Source organism: Hyla sarda, chromosome 5 (assembly GCF_029499605.1).
Source record: "Hyla sarda isolate aHylSar1 chromosome 5, aHylSar1.hap1, whole genome shotgun sequence".
Taxonomy (NCBI): domain Eukaryota; kingdom Metazoa; phylum Chordata; class Amphibia; order Anura; family Hylidae; genus Hyla; species Hyla sarda.
In genome coordinates this window covers 375852008-375871628 of record NC_079193.1, presented here as the reverse complement: position 1 = coordinate 375871628, position 19621 = coordinate 375852008, and the positions used below count along the sequence as shown (strand labels likewise).

At 37.1% G+C, this 19621-nt stretch overlaps 1 protein-coding gene across 1 annotated transcript; it reads left to right on the top strand.

The window, feature by feature from the left end:
• The first annotated feature begins 12382 nt into the window (after positions 1 to 12382).
• On the top strand, positions 12383 to 19033 carry LOC130274594 (uncharacterized). The gene is made up of 4 exons (XM_056523029.1): positions 12383 to 12625; positions 13665 to 13801; positions 14478 to 14968; positions 18740 to 19033. The coding sequence occupies exons 1-4, from the start codon at positions 12383 to 12385 to the stop codon at positions 18856 to 18858; spliced, it is 990 nt and encodes a 329-aa protein (XP_056379004.1). The 3' UTR covers positions 18859 to 19033.
• Positions 19034 to 19621: the final 588 nt, after the last annotated feature.

Genomic DNA, 19621 nt, shown 5'->3' with positions numbered 1-19621 from the left:
TTGGGGATATGTTGGGGATATGTTGAGGATATGTTGGGGATATGTTGAGGATATGTTGAGGATATGTTGGGGATATGTTGAGGATATGTTGAGGATATATTGGGGATATGTTGGGGATATGTTGGGGATATGTTGGGGATATGTTGGGGATATGTTGGGGATATGTTGAGGATATGTTGGGGATATGTTGAGGATATGTTGGGGATATGTTGGGGATATGTTGAGGATATGTTGGGGATATGTTGGGGATATGTTGGGGATATGTTGGGGATATGTTGGGGATATGTTGAGGATATGTTGGGGATATGTTGGGGATATGTTGAGGATATGTTGGGGATATGTTGGGGATATGTTGGGGATATGTTGGGGACGTGTTGGGGACGTGTTGGGGATGTGTTGGGGATATGTTGGGGATATGTTGGGGATATGTTGGGGATATGTTGGGGATATGTTGGGGATATGTTGAGGATATGTTGGGGATATGTTGAGGATATGTTGGGGATATGTTGGGGATATGTTGAGGATATTTTGGGGATATGTTGAGGATATGTTGAGGATATGTTGGGGATATGTTGGGGATATGTTGGGGATATATTGAGGATATGTTGGGGATATGTTGGGGATATGTTGAGGATATGTTGAGGATATGTTGGGGATATGTTGGGGATATGTTGAGGATATGTTGAGGATATGTTGGGGATATGTTGAGGATATGTTGGGGATATGTTGGGGATATGTTGGGGATATGTTGGGGATATGTTGAGGCCAATTAGAGACTGTTATAGGCCTGTCTGAAGAGATGTGTGTTTAGGCCACGTTTGAAACTATGGATGTTGTTGTTGAGTCTGAGGGATTGAGGGATAGCATTCAATCCCTCAAACTCAGACTTATTAACTGAACAATAACGGATCCAAATGGATAACATCCCTTTGCATCCGTTACTGTCCATTTTGTTTTTTTTTAAGTCCGATTGTATTTTTGACGGGAGAAGACAGTCAAAAATAAAATCGGACTTAAAAAAAAAAAAAACAGACAGTAACGGATGCAAACGGATGTTATCCATTTGGATCCATTATTGTTCAGTTAATAAACCAAAAAAAAATTTTTTTTTTTCTGAGCCTTCTCAGAAGTAAAGACGGATAAAAAAAACTGATTGAAAAAACTGATGCAAACGGATGACATTAAAGGCTCATCCGTTTTTCATAGTATTCAATGTAAAAGGTATACTCCGGTGGAAAACATTTTTTTTTAAATCAACTGGTGCCAGAAAGTTAAACAGATTTGTAAATTACTTCTATTAAAAAATCTTTACCCTTCCAGTACTTTTTAGCAGCTGTATGCTACAGAGGAAATTCTTTTCTTTTGGAATTAATTTTTTGTCTTGTCCACAGTGCTCTCTGCTGACACCTGATGTCCGTATAAGGAATTGTCCAGAGCAGGAGAAAATCCCCATTGCAAACCTGTGCTACTCAGGACAGTTCCTGACACGGACAGAGGTGTCAGCAGAGAGCACTATGGACAAAACAAAAAAGAAATTTAAAAATAAAAGAGTTTCCTCTGTAGCATACAGCTGCTAATAAGTACTGGAAAGATTACGATTTTTAAATAGAATTATTTTACAAATCTGTATATCTTTCTGGCACCAGTTGATTTAAGAAAAAAAAAAAAAAGTTTTCCACAGGAGAACCACCTTTAAATTTACTGCATCCATTTTTTCTTCCGTTTTTTTGACAGAAGAAAAAATACTGCATGTGCCATTTTTTCTGACATCAAAAAAATGGAAATGAGAGCAGACGGGTACAAACGGATTGTAAAAAAACTCCCATTGACATGAATTGGATTTTTTTTAAACCGTTTTTTAATCCGTTTACAGCCTGCAAGAATGGAAAGGAAGCGGGGATAAAAAAAAAACGGGGACAGACGGCCGTGCAAACGCACACTTACTGCTCACTTACTTCTCATGTAGTCTCTTTAAGTCATTGCACGGATTTGTGACTGGTTTTCCTTTGCACGACACAAAGAACTGTTCCACTGTCTTTGATTCCTTTACCAGTTGGGTTGGTCGGATGTCTTTAAAATATGTGCTGAACAGCTATAGGAAGGAAACCATAGGGTTAAAGAGGCACTGTCATCGTGAAAAACGTTTTATATTTTGTAGTACTGATAAAATGACTTTTATGGGCAGATGAGTCATCACAGTGAGGGAGAGAGATTGACACGCCCCCTCCACAAGACAAGAAGACAAAGCAAGTGAGCAAGATATAAGTGCTATTTGTTAGGGATATATAGGTCCTAGTATATATGTACATTACCAGGATTAGGTACTGAGTAACATATCACTTTTTTTTGCACTATGACAGGTACGCTTTAAAGATTTGCCTCATTATGATATAAATAAATAAATAATTGATTTTGTTAAACACTTACCGACTCCTCCTCATCTGTAAGCACAATAGCAGTCCCTTGTGTTTTCACAACGCAGACCCTCTTTTTGGCGCTTCCATCAATATAGGTGTTATATCTCCTCTCCAGCCAATCTTTCACCATCAGGTTTTGGATCACAGATGGTTTGCGAAGATGTTTGAGCATCAGCAAAGCTTCCAGGTAGTAGCATGTGATGGTCTTCTCTTTGTCACTTAGTCCACAATTCTGGACTGACCGGGAGGACATGTTTACCACGTGGGGCTCTGCTGCTGCTAGTACTCTGCGGCAATCCATTGGGTTTAGACATCTTTTACTGATAAAGAAAAAAATAAATAAACATAATTGTGTTAATTGATGAAAACAAATGTATAAACTATTCGGAGCCATGCAATCCCAATATTAATAAGGTAATAACTACAAAATCATTGGGACTATATCCCCCCCGCCCCTGTGTCATTATTTACTTCTAATAGTTTAACCCTTGCTTACATTTTTATTGGCTTTTTGGTGAAATTCTGGTTAATCTCTTCATTTATCTTCTTCAGTTCTGCCAGAAAGTTCCGGGCCGACTCTTTGGTGTCCTCCCCGATGGTTTCATGGAAGTTTTCCGAAATCACAAAACGAGCAAACTGCTGGATATGATTGAGGTAATTTTTGATGGTGCTTATAGCCGTCTTCAGACGCAAGTGGGTGCTCACAAATAATTTGGTTTTCTCTGGGTCACTGAGAAATCCCAAAGAGATCTCATCCGGGCTCACGAAATATAAGAAGCGGGAAACATTTTCTACCTAATTGAAAAGACAGAGATGTCACTTAATATATTCAATGTCTAACAAGGTTCCTGTAATGGAAACAAAGTGATAGAAAAATCCTAAATACCATTTGTCTTCTGCCCAACTCTGAGAAATGAATTGCCAGGTATTCTCTGAAGTTCCGGAACATTTGGGAATTGACATCGTGCTTCTTGTGGACACCGGCCTCAGTCAGTTTTCTTCTTAGGGGGGTTACAAAGCTTCTCCTGAAACAAACAGAGAACAATTCATGTGCATACGATCCATTAGTGGGTCCAATAGAATCATAGACTCTTATATACACAGATTATTACAACATTTAAGAAACGGAAATTCTACTTACTCATCCTGTTCGGTAACTTCATCAGAAGGATTCCTAAGGAAGGACAGAAAATCAGCATTAACATTTGATAGATAGATAGATAGATATGAGATAGATAGATAGATATTAGATAGATAGATATGAGATAGATAGATAGATATTAGATAGATAGATATGAGATAGATAGATATGAGATAGATAGATATGAGATAGATAGATAGATATGAGATAGATAGATAGATATGCTTGAGAAAGGCTGTAATTGGACGGCCGAAACGTCGCAAGACTTTGGGTGAATAAACTTCACAATAATTTTTCACTATACTGGTGAGCTGCTGGAGTTACTTATTTTTAGATAGATAAATAGATATGAGATAGATAGATAGATATGAGATAGATAGATAGATAGATATGAGATAGATAGATAGATAGATAGATAGATAGATATGAGATAGATAGATAGATATGAGATAGATAGATAGATAGATAGATATGAGATAGATAGATATGAGATAGACAGATAGATAGATATGAGATAGATAGATATGAGATAGATAGATATGGGATAGACAGATAGGTAGATATGAGATAGATAGATAGATATGAGATAGATAGATATGAGATAGATCGATATGAGATAGATAGATATGAGATAGATAGATAGATAGATATGAGATAGATATGAGATAGACAGATAGATAGATATGAGATAGATAGATAGATAGATAGATAGATAGATATGAGATAGACAGATAGGTAGATATGAGAGAGATAGATAGATAGATAGATAGATATGAGACAGATAGATATGAGATAGATAGATATGAGATAGATAGATAGATAGATAGATAGATATGAGATAGATAGATATTCACATGGAGAAAAATAGCAGCACTCCAAGTTCACGAGCAAAAAAAAGTGTAAGGCGTCCGAAACGTCGCTCTGATGTTTGGTGAATAAAGCCTTACACTTTTTCCCACGTGAACTTGGAGTGCTGCTATTTTTCTCCATGTGGATATCTTTGGGACTGTGATCAAGTTTAGCTCTAACCAGCCCTGCTTCTGGAAGTAGATAGATAGATAGATAGATATGAGATACATAGATAGATATGAGATAGATAGATAGATAAATATGAGATAGATAGATAGATAGATATGAGATAGATAGATAGAGATGAGATAGATAGATATGAGATAGATAGATATGAGATAGATATAGATATGAGATAGATAGATAGATATGAGATAGATAGATAGATATGAGATAGATAGATAGATAGATAGATAGATAGATAGATAGATAGATAAATATGAGATACATAGATAGATATGAGATAGATAGATAGACAGATAACAACAGGAGAATACAGCAGCACACTGCTAGCACAAAGATATAGATGAAACATGAGTATATAGATAAAACATGAGTATATAGATAGAACATGAAAAGCTATACAGCTTTAATGCATATATGCATTTAGATAGATAGATATGAGATAGATAGATAGATAGATAGATAGATATGAGATAGATAGATATGAGATAGATAGATAGATAGATAGATAGATAGATAGATAGATATGAGATAGATAGATAGATAGATAGATAGATAGATATGAGATAGATATGAGATAGATAGATAGATATGAAAGAGATAGACGGATATGAGATAGATAGACAGATATAAGATAGCTACATATGAGATAGATTGAGAGATAGATAGATATGAGGTAGATAGATAGATAGATAGATATGAGATAGATAGATATGAGATAGATAGATATGAGATAGATAGAGAGATATGAGATACATAGATAGATATGAGATAGATAGATAGATAGATATGAGATAGCAGCAACAGGAGAATACAGCAGCACACTGCTAGCACAAATATATAGATGAAACATGAGTATATAGATAAAACATGAGTATATAGATAGAACATGAAAAGCTATACAGCTTGAATGCATATATGCATTTAGATAGATAGATATGAGATACATAAATAGATAGCTATTTGTTAGATAGATAGATAGATAGATAGATAGATAGATATGAGATAGATAGATAGATAGATAGATAGATATGAGATAGATATGAGATAGATAGATAGATGGATATGAGATAGATAGATATGAGATAGATAGATATGAGAGATAGATAGACAGATATAAGATAGCTACATATGAGATAGATTGAGAGATAGATAGATAGATATGAGGTAGATAGATAGATAGATAGATATGAGATAGATAAATAGATAGATAGATAGATAATAAAGTATATATTTACTTTTCAGATGGTTTTTCTGCTACAATGCATCCATGACGCTCCAAAAAATCTACAAAGAATTCTTGTGCACTGGAAAATCGGCTCTTCTTGTCATTGACAGCGTCATAGGAGACAATACTGAGAGACTCCACTACTTTACGCATTCTCTTCTTGGCTTCCTCCACCTCTTGGGTGATTTCGGCTTCAGTTGCGGTTTTCATGCACACCTTGCGGAGGTGAACTGACAGCTTTCCCTGCATTCTCATGCAATACTTGCAGCCCAGTTGAATGCGGTTTTCCTCCTGGTATGAGGCCATCTTTTCTGGGTGAGATATTGAGTTAAATATAAAACAATTCAAAATGCTTCCTAAATAAAACTGTGATAGGTGAGGATCCCGAACAGCAGTCTAGGAGAACACAGTCCAGGAGAGGCGAGGATCCAGAACAGCAATCTAGGAGAACAGTCCAGGAGAGGCGAGGATCCAGAACAGCAATCTAGGAGAACACAGTCCAGGAGAGGCGAGGATCCAGAACAGCAATCTAGGAGAACACAGTCCAGGAGAGGCGAGGATCCAGAACAGCAATCTAGGAGAACACAGTCCAGGAGAGGCGAGAATCCAGAACAGCAATCTAGGAGAACACAGTCCAGGAGAGCAATGGTGGCTGAGAAGGAGTAGAGAACTTGCTTCCAGTAGGTTGGCAAAGACTGCTGGCCTGGTGTCTGGAAGCTGTATATATGTAAGTCAGTGACCAATGATATCGCAGGATGAAACAAAACAACTAATTATCATGAAGTTTCATTATTCTAACCTGACACCTTCTAACAAAAACTCGTATAGTTTCACACCTTCACGGTGCCCAAATTTCACACCTTGCCAGGGAGTGGTTTCTGTTCACACCCACATTCCAGTAGTAGGCCTAAAACAACAACAACTTTATTCCATGAGTGATAACAAAATTTTAAACATTATCTTATACTTTGAAAATGATAAATGACTTTTTCAACCTATAATAACCTATTAAATAAATAAATATAGATAAATATGAAGAATCTGCCTTTCCGTAGGAACCCAATCATGTTTTTCCTGCATTTCTGTCTCATCACAGCTCAGTGATCCTCACAGCAAACACCTTGATACATCATTGACCAACCTTATTTTGGCCTCTGTCAGTGTTGTCTTGATCATCGCTGCTTCATGCAATTTCTTAACAGATGGGTTCCCAGGATAGGAGGTCGTCCATAAACAACAATAAAACACTGTATACATTTGTATACACTGTAGTGTGTAAACTATGGTACATGGCTGCACTATATTAGCTCATTTTCTTCGAAGTCGAGTACTTCTCCGGAAATCTTTAGTCCTTCTGAGGAATAAAAAAGAAAGAAGAAAGTCCAACGTTATAACCTGATATCAGGACATTCACTGGAAGATTTGAGATTATCCACCGAATAAAACCAATGTCTGGTATAGTTACCTGCCAGAGTCTGTTGGTGTTGTCTGCCTCTGCTTCTGGGACCTTGTTGACACCGATCTTGTTGGTGTTGTCTGCCTCTGCTTATGGGACCTTGTTGACACCGATCTTGTTGGTGTTGTCTGCCTCTGCTTCTGGGACCTTGTTGACACCGATCTTGTTGGTGCTGTCTGCCTAGATAGATGGATAGATAGATAAATAGATAGAAAGATAATATAGACAGATGGATAAATTGATAGATATATAGATAATATAGATAGATAGACAGATAATATAGATAGATGGATAAATTGATAGATAGATAATATAGATAGATAGATGATAGATAATATAGATAGATAGATAGATAGCAACAGGAAAATACAGCAGCACACTGCTAGCACAAAGATATAGATGAAACATGAGTATATAGATAAAACATGAGTATATAGATAGAACATGAAAAGCTATACAGCTGTAATGCAATAAATGAAGATATGAAACTATGAAAATATGAGGTACTTAGCTTGCAAATTTGGCGCCAAATAGCGTGGACCGTCCCACCAAGATAGATAGATAGATAGATAGATAGATAGATAGATAGATAGATAAATACTTACTTAGATAGATAAATAGATAGATAATATAGATGGATGGATGGATGGATGGATGGATGGATGGATAAATAAATAGATAGATAGATAGATAGATAGATAGACAGAAAATTTAGATAGATGGATGGATGGATAGATAGATAGATAGATAATATAGATAGATAGGTAGATAGTTATCTGCATTCGCATTCACGCAAAGCGAAAATAACTGTGAATACATTGAATATGCAAATTTTGCTAATATAGGACAAATATTTGTCCATATATTTGAGAAATATCGCAAATTCGAATATATGGCTCATCACTATTGAGAGAGAGAGAGTACTTTGCCATATCTACAAGGCTGCAGCATTGTGGGGTGTATTCAATGTTGTCAATCCCTGGTACAAAAAACTAAGAAGCAAATAGTAATTCTGTATAAAATAAGATGCATTTACTATTATTTTCTATACAAGCAATGTAATCTGTATTTATATATAAAAATAATAGGTTGGAATTCTAAGTGCACATTTCATGCAGATGTGGGACCAAGGTGTAAAATCTGTCACTAATGAAATGAAGTCTGGACGCTAATGTTTCTATTGTTATGGAAATTGTCTGGTGCCAGAGCTGTGGAATGTGTTATTCCTTTATATTCTAGAAATGCTAAAAGTTAACCTAGAGTAACCTCTACAGAGAGTAAACTATAGTAAGGCGGCATTCACACCACGTTTTGGCAATACAGTTCTCGGATCAGGTTTCTGATGAAAAACAGATTCCTCAAAACCTGACTAAACTGTATCAAAATGTGTGTATAAATTTAAACCAGTATACAGTTTGAAAAATGATGTCCGGTTGCATCCGTTTTTAAGAAAAGACCCTATGCGTTTTTAACTTTTCACTCCATTTTGAATAAAGTTTCACTTGTTTGATTGAAATTTCAAGAAAAAAAACTGTGCAAAGTCAAAAACCGTATGGTGAAAACTGGATGGACCTGTACGCACATACGGTTTTGTACGGTTCCCATTGACTCCCATGTTAAAAAAAAAAAAAACACATGGTTTAATACAGTTTTTAACTCGGACCAAAAAACCTGGTAGACGATGTATGAAGGTGATTGCTGTGAGGATCACTGAGCTGTGATGAGACAGAATGCAGGAAAAACATGATTGGGTTCCTAAGGAAAGGCAGATTCTTCATATTTATCTATATTTATTTATTAGGTTACTATTGGTTAAAAAAGTTATTTATCATTTTTAAAGTATAAGATAATGTTTCTAGTTCCGTTTTCACTCATGGAATAAAGTTGTTGTTGTTTTAGGCCTACTACTGGAATGTGGGTGTGAACAGAAACCACTCCCTGGCAAGGTGTGAAATTTGGGCACCTTGAAGGTGTGAAACTATACGAGTTTTTGTTAGAAGGTGTCAGGTTAGAATAATGAAACTTCATGATAATTAGTTGTTTTGTTTCCACCTGCGATATCATTGGTCACTGACTTACATATATACAGCTTCCAGACACCAGGCCAGCAGTCTTTGCCAACCTACTGGAAGCAAGTTCTCTACTCCTTCTCAGCTGCCATTGCTCTCCTGGACTGTTCTCCTAGATTGCTGTTCTGGATCCTCGCCTCTCCTGGACTGTTCTCCTAGATTGCTGTTCTGGATCCTCGTCTCTCCTGGACTGTTCTCCTAGATTGCTGTTCTGGATCCTCGCCTCTCCTGGACTGTGTTCTCCTAGATTGCTGTTCTGGATCCTCGCCTCTCCTGGACTGTGTTCTCCTAGATTGCTGTTCTGGATCCTCGCCTCTCCTGGACTGTGTTCTCCTAGACTGCTGTTCTGGATCCTCGCCTATCACAGTTTTATTTAGGAAGCATTTTGAATTGTTTTATATTTAACTCAATATCTCACCCAGAAAAGATGGCCTCATACCAGAAGGAAAACCGCATTCAACTGGGCTGCAAGTATTGCATGAGAATGCAGGGAAAGCTCTCAGTTCACCTCCGCAAGGTGTGCATGAAAACCGCAACTGAAGCCGAAATCACCCAAGAGGTGGAGGAAGCCAAGAAGAGAATGCGTAAAGTAGTGGAGTCTCTCAGTATTGTCTCCTATGACGCTGTCAATGACAAGAAGAGCCGATTTTCCAGTGCACAAGAATTCTTTGTAGATTTTCTGGAGCGTCATGGATGCATTGTAGCAGAAAAACCATCTGAAAAGTAAATATATACTTTATTATCTATCTATCTATTTATCTATCTATCTTTCTATCTCATATCTATCTATCTAATATCTACTGTATCTATCATCTATCTATCTCATATCTATCTATCTTTCTATCTCATATCTATCTATCTATCTCTCATATCTATCTATCATCTATCTATCTCATATCTATCTATCTATCTATCTATCTATCTATCTATCTCATATCTATCTATCTCATATCTAGCTATCTATCTCATATCCATCTATCTATCTATCTATCTATCTAATATCTATCATCTATCTATCTATCGATCTATCTCATATCTATCTATCTCATATCTATCTATCTATCTCATATCTATCTATCTCATATTTATCTCATATCTATCTCATATCTATCTCATATCTATCTATCTATCTATCCATCTCATATCTATCATCTATCTATCAAATATCTATCATCTATCTATTTATCTCATATCTATCTATCTCATATCTATCATCTATCTATCTATCTCATATCTATCTATCTCATATCTATCTATCTCATATCTATCTATCTATCTCATATCTATCTATCTATCTATCTATCTCATATCTATCTATCTATCTATCTATCTATCTATCTAATATCTATCATCTATCTATCTATCGATCTATCTCATATCTATCTATCTCATATCTATCTATCTCATATTTATCTCATATCTATCTCATATCTATCTCATATCTATCTATCTATCTATCCATCTCATATCTATCATCTATCTATCAAATATCTATCATCTATCTATTTATCTCATATCTATCTATCTCATATCTATCATCTATCTATCTATCTCATATCTATCTATCTCATATCTATCTATCTCATATCTATCTATCTATCTCATATCTATCTATCTATCTATCTAATATCTATCATCTATCTATCTATCGATCTATCTCATATCTATCTATCTCATATCTATCTATCTATCTCATATCTATCTATCTCATATTTATCTCATATCTATCTCATATCTATCTCATATCTATCTATCTATCTATCTCATATCTATCTATCTCATATCTATCTATCTCATATCTATCTATCTATCTATCTATCTCATATCTATCTATCTATCTATCTAATATCTATCATCTATCTATCGATCTATCTCATATCTATCTATCTCATATCTATCTATCTCATATTTATCTCATATCTATCTCATATCTATCTCTCTATCTATCTCATATCTATCTATCTATCTATCTCATATCTATCTATCTATCTCATATCTATCTATCTATCTATCTATCTATCTCATATCTATCTACCTATCTCATATCTATCTCATATCTATCTATCTCATATCTATCTATCTATCTATCAAATGTTAATGCTGATTTTCTGCCCTTCCTTAGGAATCCTTCTGATGAAGTTACCGAACATGATGAGTAAGTAGAATTTTACTTTATTAAATGTTGTATATAACAGTCTATGATTCTATTGGACCCACTAATGGATCGTATTGTTCTCTGTTTGTTTCAGGAGAAGCTTTGTAACCCCCCTAAGAAGAAAACTGACTGAGGCCGGTGTCCACAAGAAGCACGATGTCAATTCCCAAATGTTCCGGAACTTCAGAGAATACCTGGCAATTCATTTCTCAGAGTTGGGCAGAAGACAAATGGTATTTAGGATTTTTCTATCACTTTGTTTCCGTTACAGGAACCTTGTTAGACATTGAATATATTAAGTGACATCTCTGTCTTTTCTATTAGGTAGAAAATGTTTCCCGCTTCTTATATTTCGTGAGCCCGGATGAGATCTCTTTGGGATTTCTCAGTGACCCAGAGAAAACCAAATTATTTGTGAGCACCCACTTGCGTCTGAAGACGGCTATAAGCACCATCAAAAATTACCTCAATCATATCCAGCAGTTTGCTCGTTTTGTGATTTCGGAAAACTTCCATGAAACTATCGGGGAGGACACCAAAGAGTCGGCCCGGAACTTTCTGGCAGAACTGAAGAAGATAAATGAAGAGATAAACCAGAATTTCACCAAAAAGCCAATAAAAATGTAAGCAAGGGTTAAACTATTAGAAGTAAATAATGACACAGGGGCGGGGGGGGGGGGGGGGGGCGGGGGGGATATAGTCCCAATGATTTTGTAGTTATTACCTTATTAATATTGGGATTGCATGGATCTGAATAGTTTATACATTTGTTTTCATCAATTAACACAATTATGTTTATTTTTTTTTTCTTTATCAGTAAAAGACGTCTAAACCCAATGGATTGCCGCAGAGTACTAGCAGCAGCAGAGCCCCACGTGGTAAACATGTCGTCCCGGTCAGTCCAGAATTGTGGACTAAGTGACAAAGAGAAGACCATCACATGCTACTACCTGGAAGCTTTGCTGATTCTCAAACATCTTCGCAAACCATCTGTGATCCAAAACCTGATGGTGAAAGATTGGCTGGAGAGGAGATATAACACCTATATTGATGGAAGCGCCAAAAAGAGGGTCTGCGTTGTGAAAACACAAGGGACTGCTATTGTGCTTACAGATGAGGAGGAGTCGGTAAGTGTTTAACAAAATCAATTATTTATTTAGTTATATCATGGTGAGGCAATTCCTTAAAGCGTACCTGTCATAGTGCAAAAAAAAAAAAAAAAATGTGATATGTTACTCAGTACCTTATCCAGGTCATGTACATATATATATATATATATATATATATATATATATATATATATATACACATATATTTTTATGTGTCTAGGACCTATATATCCCTAACAAATAGCATTTATATCTTGCTCACTTGCTTTGTCTTCTTGTCTTGTGGAGGGGGCGTGTCCATCTCTCTCCCTCACTGTGATGACTCATCTGCTCTGAGACTGGGAGCAGCCTGGCAGTCTGCAAATCATTGCACAGTAGTTTTTAGGCATACATTTTCTATCTGTTCCCAGTAAATTTGGATGCTAATCAACATAGCTGTCACTATGTGTGTTATTCAGCTTTCACAGACTCCTGAATGTCTGATTAGCTTCTTTGACATTCAGGAGTCAGAGAAAGCTTTGGCTGTTCAAGCATGCTGGGAGCTGTAGTTTTGCAAGAGCTGGAGCTGCAGTGTTTGTAAAGCACTGTGTTAGAGCAGTGTTGCCTTTAGGTGTTGCAAAACTACAACTCCCAGCATGCCCACACATCATTTGTAGTTTTGCAAGAGCTGGAGGCACACAGCTGGAGAATACACAGCTCTAAAACAGAGTTTTACAAAGATTGTGTCCCCAGCTGTTGTAAAACTACAACTCCTATTATGGGAGTTGTAGTTTAGCAACAGCTGAAGGCTGTAGTGGTGAATGGAGATCTCCTATACTGGATACCAACTCACTTTGCGGCTGGTATCCAGTATGCTGCAAAATACAGAGTAGTCTGTCTGCATAAAGACAGATGACCCCTAGTGGCGGCTATTTTCATTTTAGATTTTTTAGTAAAATTGACTTTTTTTTTATTATAAATGTATATTTAAAAAGTAATCTTATCAGTAGTACTACAAAATATAAAACATTTTTCACGATGGCAGTGCCTCTTTAACCCTATGGTTTCCTTCCTATAGCTGTTCAGCACATATTTTAAAGATATCCGACCAACCCAACTGGCAAAGGAATCAAAGACAGTGGAACAGTTCTTTGTGTCGTGCAAAGGAAAACCAGTCACAAATCCGTGCAATGACTTAAAGAGACTACATGAGAAGTAAGTGATCAGTAAGGGTGTGTTCACTTGGCGCCTGTCCCCATTTTTTTTATCCCCGCTTCGGTTCCGTTCCGGCTGTAAACGGATTAAAAACTGTTAAAATAAAATCCCATTCATGTCAATGGGATTTTTTACAATCCATTTACATCCGTTTGTACCCGTATGCGCTCATTTCCATTTTTTGATGGCAGAAAAAATGGCACATGCTGTTTTTTTTTTTCTTCTGGCAAAAGAACAGGAAGAAAAAACGGATACAGAAAATTTAACATTGAAGTCTATGGAAAACTGAAAAAACAGATGCAAATGGATGACACTAAAGGCTCATACCTTTAGTGTCATCCATTTGCATCTGTTTTTTCAATCCGTTTTTTTGATCTGTTTTTACTTCTGAGCATGCTCAGAAAAACATTTTTTTTTTGTTTATTAACTGAACAATAACGGATCCATGCGGATTACATCCGTTTGCATCTGTTATTGTCCGTTTTTATTTTTGACGGGAGAACGTCTAAGGGGAGAACAGTCTAAGGCTGCGTTCACACGACCGTCTAGACCCGTCCCGGGTCTAGACGGTTGTGTGAACACAGCCTTAGACTGAGAATAATAAGATATTACATTTACTGTCTTGCACCACTAAAGTGTCCTGTACCACTACTAACAGCGTCTTTATGTCCCTTAGGTTTGCGATACCTGAAGTAACTGGAAAAGGGGCAATAGAGGCATTTGATCAGTGGGCGGATGACAATCTATGTCCGGAAGATAGAGACATTGCTAATAGTTATATCCACCTGGACATCACCCAACACGGATTCAGTGAAAATGCAGTTATCCGGGGGATGTATATTCTCACAACATTGAGGGGCGAAAAGGGAACTGAGAGTAGTGGAGCGTCTCCTAAAAAGAGGAGGAGAGAAGAAGAAGATCAAGAAGAAGAAGAGGAAGAAGAAGCAGAAGAGGAAGAAGGAGGAATGGAAAGCACTGCAAGCGTTGGAGATCTTGTAGACCTTAAAGAGGAGAGCTTCCAAAAATTACTGCAAATATATCCTTTAGGCCTCAACCAGTCCCCTCCATCCTTAAATGTATGTAGGCAGGCCAGCCAACCCCATGCACAATACTGCCTGGATAAATGGAGACGAACCCAATATAGAGATCGGATCAAGGATGTTGTCGGTAAGCTTCTTATACATATTTCCTCTGTTACATCTGCATTCTAATTGAACAATATGGCAAAGAAGAAAGCGTGGAGGCGCTCGATTCAGTCTGCAGGATTTATTCAGCACAGGTGAAATGCACGGCATGGCCTGAATAAATCCTGCCGACTGAATCCAGTGCCTCAACGCTTTCTTCTTTGCCATATTGTTCTAGACCTGTGTCCTGTTTGGTAGAGAGCACCGAAAGTCTGACACTGAGTGGCCGGAGGTTTAGGACCTGTGTACCAGAGGAGGTAACAAGGAATGGGTTCACACTACGGGACTGTATTCAGCTTAGAGGAGCGAAAACCGGGCCCTGCCGGATCCCACCCCTTTACGTCCCATATGTAATGCATTTCAATGAGCCAAACGGAATGACTCCGGACGGCTCATTTTTGCCCTGTATTCGGTTCTCTATCAGGACCTAAAACTGTGGTATACCATGGTTTTCAGTCCAGTGGGAAAACTGCATATAGGGCAAAAATGAGCCGCCGGAGTAAACATTTCACTCCGGTCGGCTCATTGAAATGCATTACATACGGACTGGATATGGCTGGGATAAGGGAGCACACGCTTTTCCCTCCCCCCAGCCGTATATGGTCCCGTATGTAATGTATTTAAATGAGTCGACATTTCACTCCAGTCGGCTCATTTTTGCCCTGCATACAGTTTTCTATCCGGACCTAAAACCGTGGTATACCATAGTTTTAGGTCCGATGGTAAAACCGCATATGGAGCAAAAATGAGCAGCGTTTCACTCCGGTTGGCTCATTGCAATGCATTACAAATGGGCCGAATACGGCTTTGCTCCTCCCAGCCGTATATGGTCCCGTATTGCTTAAAACATAGTGTGAACCCAGCCTAACAGAGCGGTAGTGCCAGCTGAACTTTATGTTATGTGCATTCTAATTGAAGTGACACAATTGTTAGGGCAGTAATATTATTTATTTGGTACGCTTAATGACCCCTCCCCCCCCCCCTTTTATTTATTTTTCTCATTTAGAACACTTCAGGAATCTTCCCAGCAAAGAGCAAGTGAAGGCTTACATGGAACATCAGGCCTGGGACACCAATGTGCCAAGAACATTTGACGTTCTAGAGGCCTGGAGACCTCAAGAAGATGACACTATGAAAGATATTGAAGCTTTAATCGACTCCCAGAAGTGGCCAGGACTTGTGGCGGTGGTGGATAAAAGAAAAGGTGGTTACTCCCTAAAAACCAGTCAGGTCTTTCAGAAAGGTGATATTGTCTGTGACTATCACGGAGTCCTAATGGATGGCAAGGAGGCTGAGGAACTGCAAAAAACATTGGCCAACAAGAAATGTTATAGCTTCTTCTTCCAGGACCAAGGGAAGAAAATGGGCCTAAGTGCCTCAAATATACCTTGCCTGTGCCACCCAAGCATGTGTTCGAATTTTGGGAGGTTGATCAATCATTCATCCACAAGGCCAAATCTGAAACCTGTGCTCAAACCTATGAAGGACGGAAAACGGCCGGTTATTCTCTTTGAGGCAAAGAGAAACCTTTCACCCGGCACGGAACTGTTATTTGACTATGGTGTCCGTAAAAACTCATTTGAAACAGAATACGACGAGAGAATTATATTTTCTAAATATCTTTCACATTTTAATCACATGGCTGAACGTGTCCAACGGGAGAAGATCATGGATGACATGGTGAAAGCATCGGAGAGGCCAATGCTATACGAGAGCAAAGATAATCCTACCACCTCCGGGTAAGTAGTTGAACAATAATATTTTTACCTTATTTCACCTTTACAAAACTTATATTTGTCTATTTTTTATTATTAAAAATCTTGTTGATCTTATTGTTATTATTATTATTTCTTAATTATTATTCTTATTTCTTAATTATTATTATGAATATTTCTTAATTATTATAATTATTACTATTTATTAATTATTATTAATATTTCTTAATTATTATAATTATTATTATTTATTAATTATTATTTTTTCTAAATTATTATTATTTCTTAATTATTATTATTATTACTTCTTAATTATTATTATTTCTTAATTATTATTATTTCTTCTCATTATTATTATTATTATTTCTTATTATTATTATATCTTATTATTTCTTCTTCATATTATTATTATATCTTATTATTTCTTCTTATTATTTCTAAATTATTATTATTATTTCTTAATTATTATTATTATTTCTTAATTATTAATATTTCTTAATTATTATTCTTTCTTTATTATTATTAGTTCTTATTTATTCTTCTTCCTATTTTTATTATATCTTATTATTTCTACTTATTATTATGTTATTATTTTTATTATTATTATTATTATTATTATATCTTATTATTTCTTCTTCTTCTTCTTATTATTATATATTATTATTTCTTCTTATTCTTATTATTATTATTATCAATATTATTATATCTTATTATTTCTTCTTCTTCTTCTTCTTCTTATTATTATTATTATATCTTATTATTTCTTATTATTATATCTTATTATTTCTTCTTCTTCTTATTATTATTATTATCAATATTATTATATCTTATTATTTCTTCTTCTTATTATTATTATTATTTTATCTTATTATTTCTTCAAATCTGTGTCTCTTCTTCAGAACTGAAGTAGTGGAAAAAACGGTAACCTTGCCTGTTATAACATCAAGAGAGGACGAGTTTGAAAAATTCATCGAAAAGTTTCCTGTCAATGTGGAGAAGGACCCGCCCCCTCATAAAATTTGCCTTGCTGAGTCTCCTGTCCATGGGCAACAATTATATGACAGGTGGAGGAAATTGCAGAACAGGATGCGAGTGCAGTATATAATCGGTAAGATTAACATAAACCTGATGGAACCGTTTACCTCAGGACGGGGCCGTAGCAGTAGATAGCCTTCTTCACATCAAAGACTTAAAGGGGTACTCTGCTCCTAGATATCTTATCCCTTATCCATAGGATAGGGGATAAGATGTCTGATCCCCAGTGGCAGGACCCCCGCGATCTCGGCTGCGCCACCCCAAATGTCCGGTGCACGGAGGGAACTTCGCTTCGTGCCGGATGCCTGGCGATGCGGGGCGGAGGCTAGTGATTTCACAACCACGCCCCCTCAATGCAAGTCTATGGGAGGGGGCGTGACGGCCGTCACGCCCCCTCCCATAGACTTGCATTGAGGGGGCATGGCCGTGACGTCACGAGCCTCTGGCGCTGCACCCAACGCTCTAAACCAATGCCGGGTGCAGCAGGGAGATCGCGAGCATCCCCAGCAGCGGGACCCCTGCGATCAGATAGGGGGATAAGATGTCTAGGGGCTGAGTACCCCTTTAATACATTCTTTGATTTATTCCTGATAGGATTGCTTCAAGATCATCGGCCAAGTGAAAAAATCTTAATCCTTTGAGTACTTATCAGCTGCTGAAGTTGAGTTGTTCTTTTCTGTCTAAGTGCTCTCTGATGACACGTGTCTCGGGAACTGTCCAGAGTAGGAGCAAATCCCCATAGCAAAACCTCTTCTACTCTGTGCAGTTCCTGAGACAGACAGAGATGTCAGCAGAGAGCACTGTTGCCAGACAGTAAAGAGCAACTCAACTTCAGCAGCTGATAATTATTGGAAGGATTAAGATTTTTTTTTTTTATAGAATTAATTTACAAATCTGTTAAACTTTCTGGAGCCAGTTTTAGAAATAAATAATATAATTTTTTTTTTTTTTTTTTTTTTTAATAGAATACCCCTTTAATACATTCTTTGATGTATTCTTGACAGGATTGCTTCAAGATCATCGGCCAAGTGAAGAGGAGGTGAGGAAATGCATTGGGCGGCAGCGATGGAAGAAAAACTCACCAAGGATCAAAGACATTTTAGAGCAATGGAAGAAACAGTGATTTCAGTGGAAACAGGGACATTTGCTTTTTGTTGTTTTTATTTGATGTGGTTTGGCATGATGGGGTTTGCTGAATAAACAGAATTTCGTTATTTTTTGGGACTGTGATAATGGGGTTTGTTCGGGGTTTGAGATAATGGGGTTTGTTTAATAAAAGCATTTACATCATTTTTTTGGTGTCTTGGATAATGAGGTTTGATCAATAAATATATTCGTCTTTTTTATTGAACACTTTGTGTCTGGAACTTTATTAGGGAACATTTAGGGTAATGGGTTTTGGTTAGGGTTAGCAGGTAAATATTAATGGGGTTTTCCAGCATTTTCACAGACCTCACCGAGGGACCGACTATTGGTTACACACATAACCTCATAATACACACCTTAGCTGCTGCAGAAGCTCATAATACACACCTCAGCTGCTGCAGAACCTCATAATACACACCTCATCTGCTGCAGAGCTTCATAATACACACCTTAGCTGCTGCAGAACCTCATAATACACACAGTAGCAGCTGCAGAACCTCATAATACACACCTTAGCTGCTGCAGAACCTCATAATACACACAGTAGCAGCTGCAGAACCTCATAATACACACCTCAGCTGCTGCAGAGCTTCATAATACACACCTTAGCTGCTGCAGAACCTCAGAAAACACATCTTAGCTGCCTCAGAACCTCACAACAATAAACTCATCTGCTGCAGAACCTCATAATACACACCTCACCTGCTGCAGAACCTCATAATACACACTTCAGCTGCTTC